The sequence below is a fragment of the Agelaius phoeniceus genome, chromosome 12 (assembly GCF_051311805.1).
Source record: "Agelaius phoeniceus isolate bAgePho1 chromosome 12, bAgePho1.hap1, whole genome shotgun sequence".
NCBI classification, from domain to species: Eukaryota; Metazoa; Chordata; class Aves; order Passeriformes; family Icteridae; genus Agelaius; species Agelaius phoeniceus.
This window is the reverse complement of record NC_135276.1, coordinates 20,018,915-20,031,106: the sequence shown is the minus strand read 5'-3', so window position 1 is coordinate 20,031,106 and position 12,192 is coordinate 20,018,915. Positions and strand designations below refer to the sequence as shown.

At 62.4% G+C, this 12,192-nt stretch overlaps 1 protein-coding gene across 4 annotated transcripts in view; it reads left to right on the top strand.

The window, feature by feature from the left end:
- Positions 1-12,192, top strand: part of GSE1 (Gse1 coiled-coil protein) — a 102,515-nt gene that overhangs the window by 33,623 nt on the left and 56,700 nt on the right. For all 4 annotated transcript variants that reach the window (XM_077185217.1, XM_077185220.1, XM_077185218.1 and 1 more), the window contains exon 2: positions 2,603-2,765. In XM_077185217.1, coding sequence (XP_077041332.1) covers positions 2,603-2,765 — 163 coding nt within the window. The remainder of the gene's footprint in view (positions 1-2,602; positions 2,766-12,192) is intronic.

Sequence of the window (12,192 nt, the reverse complement as noted above, 5' to 3'; positions counted from 1 at the left end):
CAGAAGGAATGTGTCCTTGGCAGGGAGGGACACACTGGGGACAGTGGGGACACTGGACATGGGGACACCATCCCCTGCCCTTGGTGCCATTCTGTCCATGGACTGCCACGCTGCCCTGCCCTTGGGCACCCTGCTTGGTGGCGTGGGGCACCGGTGACACGGCTGATGTGGTGTCTCTCTGTGCCTGTCCCTGGAGGCCACCAGCTCTGTTTTGACCCCCCTCAAGCTCTCCACGTCCTTCATACCAAGAACCTGCTGGGGTAGATGGGGACAGATGCCACCCAGGAGGGGTTTGGGGAGTGTCGTGCCATGGGGCCATCCCTGCCTCCTCTGGTTGGAGCCTTTTCCCCATGGTTTTGCCACTTGTGGAGCTGGCCTGCATGCCAGCTCCGTTCTTCCCATGTTAATAACATCACATAATGATGTCACATTGCTGTCACCTCGCTGCACACCTACCCCTGACCTGGACGTGCCTGAGGCTGTGCCCTGTGTCCCTGATCCCTGTTGTGGATCTGTCCTGGGAGCTGTTTCAGGCTTGTCCATCTGTGTGTCACGAGTGGGCCAGCCTCAGCTCAGTGCCATTGGACAAGCACAGATCCTGGTCCCCTCTCTCCATCCCTGGGAACATGTGGGATAAGCATCTCCCAGAGCCAGGAGGAGCTGAGCTTTATCACACTGGGACATCGGGGAGCTGCCAGCTCTCCTTTCAAATTTCAGCACTTGGTGGCAGAGCACCTTTCCCTCCCAGCCTGTTCCCAAGCACCTCAGGGTGCTGCTTAGCAAATTAGCACCCAAATCAACCTGCTCACCTCTAATTGGGGGTGAGTCTTTGAGGACGTGGCTGGGGAGGAAGGCCCCCGCTCTGAGGGGCTGCCGCCATGCTTTATCTGGGTGGACAGATCCCTCCTAATTGAGCAGATATTCCGTGTTCGCAAACAGATGGCTCCTTTGCATCAATTATTCCTTATCTGTGTAACCGGGGATGATTTGCTGACAGATAGTGCCGGCTGAAGTTAAAGCAAGGAGGCGGCCGCTGCTCCGTGCGGAGCCTGGGGGTCCCAGGGGACACGGGTGGTGAGGGGGGGTGGGATCCCGGCTGCCCTTGGGCAGGTGGGACCCATCTCTGGTGCCTTTGCATCTCAGCATCCCTTGGCAGGAAAACAGAGGGGGTGGGGGCTGCTGGTGCTGTGGGGCTGATGGGTGGGTTGGGGTCTGGGGGGCTCCCTGGGGAGCAGGAGGGTGCCAGCCTTGGCCCAGCTGTCAAAATCCACTTTCCCCACCAAGACCCTGGTCTGCGACTTCCCAGCTGCGTCTTGCCCAATGCTGCTGTGACACGTGATGGAGAGTGATTAATGCTAATTAATGATTAGTTGCTCCAGGTATCAAAGTGCACCCCAGCCTTTCCCATGCCCACAGGTAGGGGATTGCTGCCTCCTGCTGCCAGTGGCATTGTCCTGGGAGGAGGAGCAGTGGCATAACCTCCTCCCTGAGACATCCCTGCCACCTCCAGGGATCCCACACCCAGCTGTCAGGGACGGGGCCTGATCCTTGGGCTTGTCCCCTGCCCGCTGTGAAAGTCACCTTCTGTTAATCACTGGGGAAGAGAAGAGCATCCTGCCATCACCGGGGCAGCTGGTGGCACCCCGCCAGTTGGGGCTGGGACGTGGTGGCACTCGAGGACTCACGGGATGTGCCAAGCGCTCGTGGTTGTGCGGCGCTGCCATATGGATTCCATAAATTAAACCTTTCCAGGGAGCAAACGGTGAATTTATACGTCCGCTCGTGTGCGTGGCTCATTGAGTCTAAGGGCTTCCCAGCAAAGCATCCACCGACCATTCATCTCCATGTTTATGGGAGTAATCCCGAGCAAAACGGGATCAACATAAAATCCTCACCATGGTCCTAATGTCCCCAAATCAGGCGCACGTGTGGCAGGGGGAGGTCACCTGCATCCCACCTTACCTGGGGTGGGCACAGCATCCTGTGAATCTGGGCTGTCTGTGCGTCTTTCCCAGGGTGGCACAACAGTGCTGGGATGAGCGTTGTGTCACTGTCTGTTTCTTTATTAAAGCTAAACAGGAGTGGTGACAGCCCAAGCTGTGTGCCCGGGCAGGAGGGTGACAGCTACAACAAACCCTGAGCCACAGCAGCGCCCGGGGGTCGAGGAAGGGGACTGTCCCCAAACAAGGCACAGCGGGAATGCCATCCCCATCCCAGCAGCACGTTTCCCTCGCCCGCCTGGCAGGGCAGGCGATGGGGGGTTGTTGATCTCGAGTAAACACTGCCCGGTTGAGTAATCGGGAGCTGCCTAACTGGCCAGCTGCCGCCGGCGGGCGAGCGGACGCCGCTTTGATTCATGTCCTCACCCCCCCTGCAGCCTTTCTTGTCTGGCTGTGCTGGGAGCCATCGGCCGGATCCAGCTGTAGCCCCGCGGCGCGGGCTGGCGTGCGGCTCCCGTGCTGGCCACGTGCACCGGCCGCCAGGAAAACAAAAGCATCTTGTGTCTGTGCACCCCGAACCCCCCCGTGCCCCCCACCCGTGCCGGCGCTGCTCCGACCGGGAGAGGCAACGGCGCTGAGTCTCTGTCCTGCTTCTCTTCCAGGCGTCCTCTTCGTCCCTGGAGACAGCTGCCACCAAGCCTGCGGGCGGTGAGTCCCGGCACCGGGTGGCCAGCGCTGGGGAGAGCCCGGGAACGGGCAGCACCATCCCGGACATCGGCCAGCGGACGCCTTTGGATGCGGAGGGTGCGGACGCTGGAGCCACAAGTAGGTGATGCGGGGGGATACGGGAGGGTACAAGGCTGCCATTCCCAAGGGATGTCCCCTGTCCCACTGTGGGGTGACCATCAGCCCCATGTGCTGCTTGGGGCTCCCGGTGAAGGCTCATGGCCAGCGGCTTGGGCTTGGGATCGAACACCCGCAGCCCCGCTGGGAAGGTGACCCCGACAGCACCGCAGTCCCTGCCCGCCATCCCCGGGGCCGTGAGTCAGGCCGTGGGCGCCAGGGAGAGCCGCGGTGCTGGGCTGGCTGTGCTGGGGAGCTGGGGGGCCCCCGGGGCTGGGATGGACCGCGGCTCCAGGGACTCGGCCGCCCTGTCCGTCAGGAGCAGCAGCATTTTTAGGAGAGGCATCACGCGTGCTTCCCGCCTGCCGCCTCCCTGGCCCGGCTTGTTTGCCAGCCCTTCCCGGCGGGCGCGCCGGGCCGTGTTGTGCTGGGCCATGCCTGGCTCCTTTGATCCGTAACAAGCGCCGATGCCGGTTCCTGGCGTTGGGCTGGGAAGAGTCAGGAACCGCAAGGTGCAGCGGGAGGGAAGCTGGGGCAGGCAGGGAGAGCCAAGGGGCAGCCTGCAGAGCCAGGGGGCTGCTTGGTGGTGGGGATTCGTGACCCCTCACATTCCCTGAGAAGGATACCCTTCAGGAATGCAGTGGCCCGTGTCACCCATCGATCAGCCCCACAGGGATTTGGCCGTGGTCTGGGGACCCCGCAAGGCGCTGTGTCCCCCGGGGGGGCTGGGATGCATTTACAAGCTGCTCACAGCCCAGCCGGCAGTGGTGTGGAGGCAAGCTGGGAGCCGTGGCCTGGAACGGGCCCGCTGGAGTCAGCCCGGGATTTATTACCCTGCCAGTGGCTGCCGGGCAAAGGTGACAGTGACTAATGGCTTGTTACACGCCTGCCACATCTCATCTGTGCGCCGCGTCCGGCTGCTGCGCTCCCAGCCCTGCTGAGCGGGCAGCCTGTGCTGCGTCCCTTCCTGGGGGGGGGACACAGGGGTGACCCCCCCTTTGCCCCTGCAGGGACCTGAGGGTGACAATGACAGCTGGACAGCTTGGCATGGCATCTATCCCCGTGCTGAGCGTGGAGACCCACACTGTCAGCATTCCTTGTGGCCAGGCAGAGCCAGGCTGGAATCTGTGGGAGCACCTCCATATCTTGGGGGTGGTGACACATCCCGGGGTGTCCTGCTGAGCCTCGTGTGACACACGGGACTTCCCAGTGCACAAAATCCCTTTGTGGTTGCCAAACCATGAGGCACTGCTCTGCCAGCACAGTGTCAATCCCATGCCAGGGTGGTTGGGCTGGGATGCCGAGGGGATCCTGCGTGCGTGTCCGGATGGATGCTGACGGAACCACAAATGCATTCACCAGGAAAATTAAAAAATTAACAGGCATTGGCTCGCTCTAGATTAGTAAAGGCAGGAGATAAAAGCGGCTCTTTATACCTTGTGAGAATTGCTGATAAGGGCATTTGTTCCTCTGTATTCTTTAAAAAGAATGCAATAAAAATTTAAAATAGAACGGGAAAAGGGAGTTGGGGGGGGGGGGGAAGCACGAGGAGGGTGGGGGGGAAGCACGAGGAGGACTGGGGGGGTGGCGGGCAGCAGCGGCACCGCGGCAGCACCGGCGTGGCGGGCACTGGGGCCTGTTGGAGGAAGAGGAGGAGGAGGATGGAGGGGATGCAGAGGCAAGGGTGAGCTGGGAAGGGATTTGGGGGGGTGTGTGTGCTGTGGTGTGGCAGTTTGGGGACGGCTGGGTGTCCCTGTCATGCCCTGTGTCTCCTCCTGCAGAGATGCCAGTTCATGGCTGGCAGTGCCAGGACGAGATTCCTCACTGAAGCCTCCTTCCTGCCTGAGGGAGGTGGGGGTCTGGCCTGTCCGAGCCAGCCGAGCCTGTCTGGCCCGTGGAGCCGACTGATGTGGCCGGTGAATGATGGGCAACTTCCTCCTGTGCGAGCGGGCTGAGCCCCACCCCACTCATGTCACTGGTGTCCCCAAGCCCAGGTGATGGTGGGATAGCACAGGGGTGACCACCACCATCCCCACCTGGGAGACACAATGCTGTTCACTCTCCCACGCCTGGAGCAGGGGGTGCCTGGGGCATTGGGGTGCCCCGAGGGGGCTGTCCTGGGATCACCCCTTATTTCTGCAGGGTCTGGGCTCAGGACCACCCTGGGTGCCCACTGTGCTGGGCCACGCTGGCACCCCAGAGCCCCACGGTACCTTGGAGCAGTTTTGGGGTGGGGATCAAAGGCCTGGCCCCCATCAGTGCCTGGCACAGGCCTCCCCCCATCCTTTCATTTGGGGAGGGGTCACTTGTGCGCCGCGAGCAGGAGTGACACCCCCATCACCCAAATTCTTGGCATGCTGCGGGAGGGACGAACACCCCGCGGGACCCCCCGCACGGGGGGAACCCCCATTCCCGGCGAATCCCCGGTGGCCCCGGGTGGGTGGGTTCCTCCCCCCCTTGCAGCATCCCTGTTTTCGGAGCGCCCCGTGCCTCGCTGCCGGTGCCCGCCGCCCCCGCCCCCGCCGCCCTGCCCTGCCCTGCCCGGCCCGGCCCCCGGTGAGTCACGCTCCAGCCGTGCGGCTCTCGGGGCGGCGGGCGGGCGCCGAGGGAAGCAGGAAGCGGCGGGGGAAGGCTCGGCACGGCTCGGCACGGCTCGGCTCCGCTCCGCTCCCTCCCCATGGAGGAGCGCAGCCCCCGTTGGACAGCGCGGCCCGCGGGTGAGTGACCCCCCCCCCCCCCCCCAGCCCAGCCCAGCCCAGCAGCGCCGTGGGGAGGGGGCAGCGGGGTCCCCCCCTCGGGTGGGAGTTGTGCTGGAGGGGTGGGATGGGGCTGGTGTGATCCCGCCGCTCGCAATCCCCACCCAGCCCCTCTGCTGGGCGGTCTGGCGTGGGGGATGGAGGTCAGCCGGGGGACCCAGTGGTGGGGGGGACAGAGGTCACCCTGGGGCTGAGAGAGACTGTGCTGGGGGGGATGGAGGTCACCCTGGGGCTGGGGGACCCCTGGTATAGGGGGTGGAGGTCGCCCTGGGATTTGGGGGCACGGTTGTTTGGTGGAGGAGGTCACCCTGGAGTTGGGGGAGCTCATGGTGTAAGGGGCAGAGGTCGCCTTGTGTTTAGGGGAAGCCATGGTATGGGGGATGGAGAACAGCCTGGTTTGGGGAACCCCGTTGTGAGGGGAACAGAGGTCACCCTGGGTCTGGAGGAACCCACGGTTTGGGAGACCAAGGTCACCCTGGGGCTGAGAGACCCCATGGTTGCTCTGGGATTTGGGGTCCCTGTGATGTGGGGGATGGAGGTCACCTTGGATTCTGGGGACCCCATTGTGTGTGGACTGATGTCAACCCAGAGTTGGGGGATCCCATGACACAGAGGGTGGTGGTCACCCTGAGCTTTGGGGGTCACTGTTGTTTGGGGAGTGGAGGTCACCCTGAGGCAGGGGGACCCTGTGGCCTGGAGGATGGAAGTTGTCTTTGGCTTGGAGGCCCTTATTGTATGAGGGGTGGAGGTCATCCTGATGGAGAGGTGACAGAGGTCACCCCAAGCTTCAAGTGCCCTGTGATGCTGTGGACAGAGGTCACCCTGGCCTTGGGGGACCCCATGGTGTGGAAAATAGAGGTTGCCTTGGAGTTGGGGATCCAGCTGGGGAATGTTGTGGGGAGATGAGACCCTCTGGGTTCTGTGGCCTCAGGGTCTGGGGCCAACTGTGATGCTCAGTCCCCATGACCCACATTCCAGAGAGACCCATGGGGTCATTTCCCATGCCTGGCAGGGCACAGGGTGGCCCTGACCTCGACCCTTCTCCTTGCCTTGCTGCCTGCCCATCTCTCCATGCGGGCACACAGGGTGCAGCGTGGGGCTGTGCCTCAGTTTACCCACCAATATTTCTGGACACCCAGGACCTCTGGAGCTGGGGAGGGACCGTGTTGCTGACTGAGGCGGACGCGGGGAGCCCGGGCACCGCACCCTGTGCCGGGGTGATGCCACGGCCCCAGCGTCTCGCCTGCCTCCGCCTTTATTGCCCTGCTCTGTCCTGGCTCTTCCAGCCCTGCCTGTGCTGCCTGCCGTGCCCTTCGCCCTGGGGCTGGCAGCTCACCGTGCCCTGTGTCTGCTTTGCATGGTGACAGGGGTGCCAGTCCCCAATGGGTGGTATCTGTCAATCGAGTGCCCCATTGGTGACATCTGTCCCCAAGTCCTGGGCAAGCGCCCACTGCCAGCGCTTGGAGCAGGAGGGGCAAGTGCCTTGCTCTCTTCATCCTCATCCTCATCCTCCTCCCGTGGCTGGGGGGCACAGAGCTGTGGGTGCCCGCTGGGCCATGAGCAGGATCCAGATCCAGGGAGGGAGTTAATGGAGGGAAAAGGCAGCGGGAAGCCAGCGCCTCTTCCTGCAAGGGCGCGCGTGCGCCGGCAGCACCGGGGTGAGCCCGTGTGGTTTGTGGGTGTGAGCGAGGCGAGCGTGCGCCCGGCTGCGTGTGCGCCCTGTTTGTGTAACCTGCCGGGGAGTGCCACAGGGCTGGCCAGCCGTGGCTGGGGGGTCAGCGTGCAGGGGGGGCTGCCTGTGAGCGCACTGTGAGCACACGCGTGTCCCTGTGTGTGCGTGTGTGAGCGTTGCACAACCCTGGGGTGTGAATCTCTGCGTGCTGAGCGCGGTGACCCCTGGCTGGGGGCACGCGGGGTGCGTGTGCCTGCACGTCCCGCGGGGCTGAGCTCCTGTGTGCACACACGGGGCCTGTTCTGGCCGGTGCTGGCTGCAGGGCAGGGAGCTGCAGCGGGGAGATGGTGGCTTTGGCGGGGGGCCAGGCTGCCGGGGGGCACAGGGGGGGTGCCGAAGGACGCAGGACAGTTTATTCCTTGTTGGCACGCCAGCGGCTGGGACAGGGGTACAGGCTGGGGGGCAGCTTGAGGAGGGGGGGGGTGTTATTTTTAATTGCTGCTCCTCTGTTTGTTCCCAGCCCTCTCCCTCAGCCTGCTGTCTGGCCCGTGGGAGGCTGAGGCCTGGAGGGGCTGTTCCTGGGGGGGTTTGTGCCTGTGCCAGCCGTGTGGGAGGTGGTGGTGCTCTCCCCCACATCAGGGCACGGTGCCATGGGTCACACCTCTGTACCGGAGCCCTGGCACTGCCGCCAGCTCTGGGTGTAAGGCCTGGCCTTACTGTGGGCAGCAGCAGATGGCCTCTGCCATCACGGCCCGGTGGGGACACCCAGCCCAGACCACCGTGTGCTGGCAATGCTGGGCTGCCTCACCCACCTGTGGGGTGCTGGGTACCCTGACGGGCTGTGGGGCAGCCCCTCCGAGCCCCGAGAAGGAGCAGCCGGGACAGAGCTTGGCCTGCAGCGGCTGCCCGGGCAGGCTGCCAGGGGGATTGCCCTTGAACTGGCCCTTGCCATGCCTCGTGCTTCATGCCCCGCAGCCCCACGTCCCCTCCATGTCCCCCCACTGCCCGCCGGCGGTTGCACCGCGGGGCGGGAGGAAGTGCCCCAGAGCTCCCGCGCCCGTAACGGCGGCCGCCTTATCTCGGGCCCTTCTGGGCCCCCCCGCCCCTTATCTGCCACGGCCGTTGGCCCTGGCTGGGCTGGCAGCTCCCCCTCGGCCCCCCCAGCCCCTGCGGGGTCAGCCCTTGGGGGCAGCCGCTTGGCAGCCTGCCCCCTCGATCCTTTTTGAAGTTTCAAATCCATTTAAGTCAAGAGGAGGGAAAGTTATTGCCTCTAAAGCCCCTTGCGTTGAGCAGTAAATCCTCTTTGCTGGGCCAGCGCCGCCTCCGAGCACCCGCGGGACCGGGTGGGGGGGGGTACAGCCTGGATGTGTGTGTGTCCCCAACACCCTGCAGGCGGCTGCTTTGTGGCTGGGAGGGAGTGGGAACCCCAAAACATGGTCAGTGTGGGCTTGGGGTTCCTTTGAAACCCCCCAGCTGAGCAGGCAACAACATCACTGCTGTTTGCTCACCATTTGCTTGCTGCCTCCTTGCTCACCCTGATTTGGCCCAGAAAGGGGGTTCCCCTTGTGGCATTAATACCCTGGTGTCCCCAGCAGCGTGGCACAGCACCCCCCCTCCTGCTGTGCACCCTCTTTGAGGCGATGGAGCAGGAGCTGGATGTGCTGCCGGCACGCTGGCGTGTTTTATTTGATTTCCTTTCTCCCGAGCTGGCAATATTTAAATATTAATGCCTGCCTCTAATTGCTGGGTCAGAGGAGCGGGGCGGCGCGGGAACGGGTGCAGGGGCGGCTGATTTTGTTGTCTCGGGGAGTGTTTGCCGAGGAAAAATGTTTGTGCACACACACATAATTTTACTCCCTTGGGATTTATTTGGCCTTGGGAGTGATGCAGGGGGGCGAGGCTGAGCCGTGATGCCACCGGGCCATCATTTTGCAGCAGGGCACCCACCCCCCGCATCCGGGGGGCCCTTCTCCCGCGCCCGCAGAGGGATTGTTAATAGCAGGGGAGAGGGGGGTGTTTTATTTTCTCTCCGGGCAGCGCGGCGTCAGATGCTTGCGTGCTCGCTTCCTGTAATAAAGCGACCGCCGGCGCGCTTGTCACCTGCTCTCTGTTGTGCTGCCAAGCGCAGACATGCCGCTCCTCGCTGCGGGCCCTGGCGTGCTCCCCGCTGCCGCCGCTCCGTGCCCGCCCCGGGCGCTCGCCCCGTGCCAGCGCGGCGGTAGCAGGTGTTTGGGCAGGGTGTGATGGTGCCTGTTGCCGCACGCCCCGTGCGGGCGGGGGCCGTTTAACTGTTCCTCACCGCGGCCGTGCCCCGTTTGATGCCCTCCCTGCTTGGCGCTGGGGTGTCCTGATCCCCTGCTGCTCCCCCGGCGCTGGGGCTGCGCCGTGGCAGAGCCAGCCCAGCTGCAGGCAGGTGGCTCTGGTTGTCCCCAGCTGTGCCGCGCAGTTGGAGAGGGGAGGTCCGTGCAGCGTGTGCCATGCAGGGGATGGGATGTGCAAGCTGCTTGGCACTGCTGTTGCCCACCGTGCAGCGTGTGCCATGCAGGGGATGGGATGTGCAAGCTGCTTGGCACTGCTGTTGCCCACCATGCAGCGTGTGCCATGCAGGGGATGGGATGTGCAAGCTGCTTGGCACTGCTGTTGCCCACCGTGCAGCGTGTGCCATGCAGGGGATGGGATGTGCAAGCTGCTTGGCACTGCTGTTGCCCACTGTGCTGTGCTGTGCTGTGCCATGCAGCTGGCTTGGACACCAGGTCACTGCCCCCTGTGCTGTGCTGTCCCTTTGCATGCACAGTCCTGGTGCCAGCACCTTGGTAGTGCTGTTAGGGGATTTTTTCCCCCATTGGGAAATCTCTCTGCTCCCCTTTTGATCCCTCACTGGTTTGCCAACCCCCGCAGCCGTTGGTTCTTGGCTGTGCAATCTCCTTCCTCCTGCCTGCATGGCAGTCCTGGTTAACCGGTGTTTGCTGGGTCCTGCTCCTGTTAACCCCGGCCAAGGGAACTCTGTACCCTTGAACCTGGCAGGGAGGCTCCTTGCAAGGGGCTAACACGGGGTCTGCTCCCCACAGGCAGCCTGGAGCGTGGTAGATGTGGGGTTTAGGGATGAATTACACCCACCTATCCCCCGTGGAGGAGGCAGGCTGGGTTTTCCTCCTTCCCACCCGCATCCTGCCCCTCTCCAGCCCCGGCTCCCGGCGCTGCCTTTGTTTCCGCTGTATAACAAGATGATGGGTTAGGGTCAAGCTGCGGGTTCATAACTTGTTGGAAGACTTTGCCGAACAATAAAGGTGTCTGGCTTTATATCTGCTCGTATTTTATCCGCGCCACGGCCTTTCCCCAGCGCCGGCTGGGATTTATGGCGGGGGATATTTGAACGTGTCGAGGCGAGCTGGGGAAGCCGAGGCCAACCCCCTCCCCACGCCTTTGCATTCAGTGCCTGGGCGCTGAAATATTTACCTTCCAGCTCCTCTGACAGTTCAAGCCGTCTCGTGAAGCAAAGGTTATTGAACTGCGAATGTTATGACATTACATTTTTGTGTCTGCACTTTCTAGATGCGTGATGCAGCCTGAATGATAAGTGATCTCGGGGTTAAGGGTGGGGTATTTTTTTTTTCTTCCCTTTCTGTTCCTTTCCCTCCCTCCCTGCTCTCCTCCCTGAGCTGTCAGCTCTGCTGGCGCTTGATAACGCTCCCTTTTATTGCCCTGCCTTTGCATTCCTGCTGCTGGGCTCCCTGCAGTTGAGGTGGGTGCTGGGAAGGCGGGAGAGGGACATATCCAGCTCAGAAGCCTGGCTGCCTTGGTGTGTGCCTCAGTTTCTCTAACCTTCATGCCCTGAGAGGTCACCCATGCCAGCAGCCCCTCTTCATGGTTGGTAGGGAAATGCTGCATCCTGTGTCCCACCAGGACCATAGAATCACAGGGTAGTTTGAGATGGAAGTGACCTCAAAGCTCCTCTCATTCCAACCCCCTGCCATGGGCAGGAACACCTTCCACCAGTCCAGGTTGCTCCAAGCCCCATCAAACCTGTCCTAGCCATGGTGTGGGGCAGGAGATGATGCCTGATGTCGCTGGTGCCAGTCTGTGCCCATCTTGCAGGTGCATTGGTGGGATTTTGGGGTGCTGAGGTGATGCTCCCTGCTACCCTGGTATCCCCCTGGTACCCTGTATGTCAGGGCTCTGAGTATCTCATCAGCTGTCCCCGCTTCAGATGCAGCATGCTAGGTGGCCAAGTGGCCAGGGGGACAAGTGACAGCAGGCCTGGGCTGTCCCATACACACTAGAGGGCAGCAATAAACTGGATCAGTGGGCTGTGCTCTGTCCCTGGGGGCGTTGAGGGGTCTCACCCCCCAAATTGCCCTGGCACTGTGGGTTTGCAGCGGGGGCACACTTATTTTTCAGGGGTGCCTAAACAAAACCATTGCAGCAGGAGGAGGCCCCTCCAACCACTTGGACCCACAGTGTCATTTCGTCCCAGGAGCAAATTAATTAAGTCATTCCATAAATTTGGCTGTGTGTGCTGCTGGTGAATCACATCTGCACCCTGCTTCCCCCCTGGCTTTTCCCTGGGCTCCCCCTCCCTGCTCAGCTCCCTGCAGGAGTCAAGATCTCACCCTGCAGTGCCTGGAGATTTCCAAGGGCTCAGGGCTGGCCGAGCATCCCGAGCATCCCGGGTCGGGGCGGCTGCCAGAGCTAACAGAATCCAGCTGTGCTCCCAGGCAGGCAGGGGGGGCCGTGGGGAAAAGGGGGAAAAAAAAAAAGAGGTCAGGGCCCGGGAAATTAAATGTTCATAAATGTAGGCCCGAGCGCTTAAAAAGTAGGGCAGTGCCATTAAATCTCATTAAAGTTTAATACCTATCAGTGCCACTTCAGGCAGCCCTTGGACATTGCTTTAATTTGATGGGTGTTAAGGGAGAATTATCAAATAATTGTGCTGGCTGGGGACTTGCTTTTATCATGTTACATGGAAAGCTCTCGCGGCTTT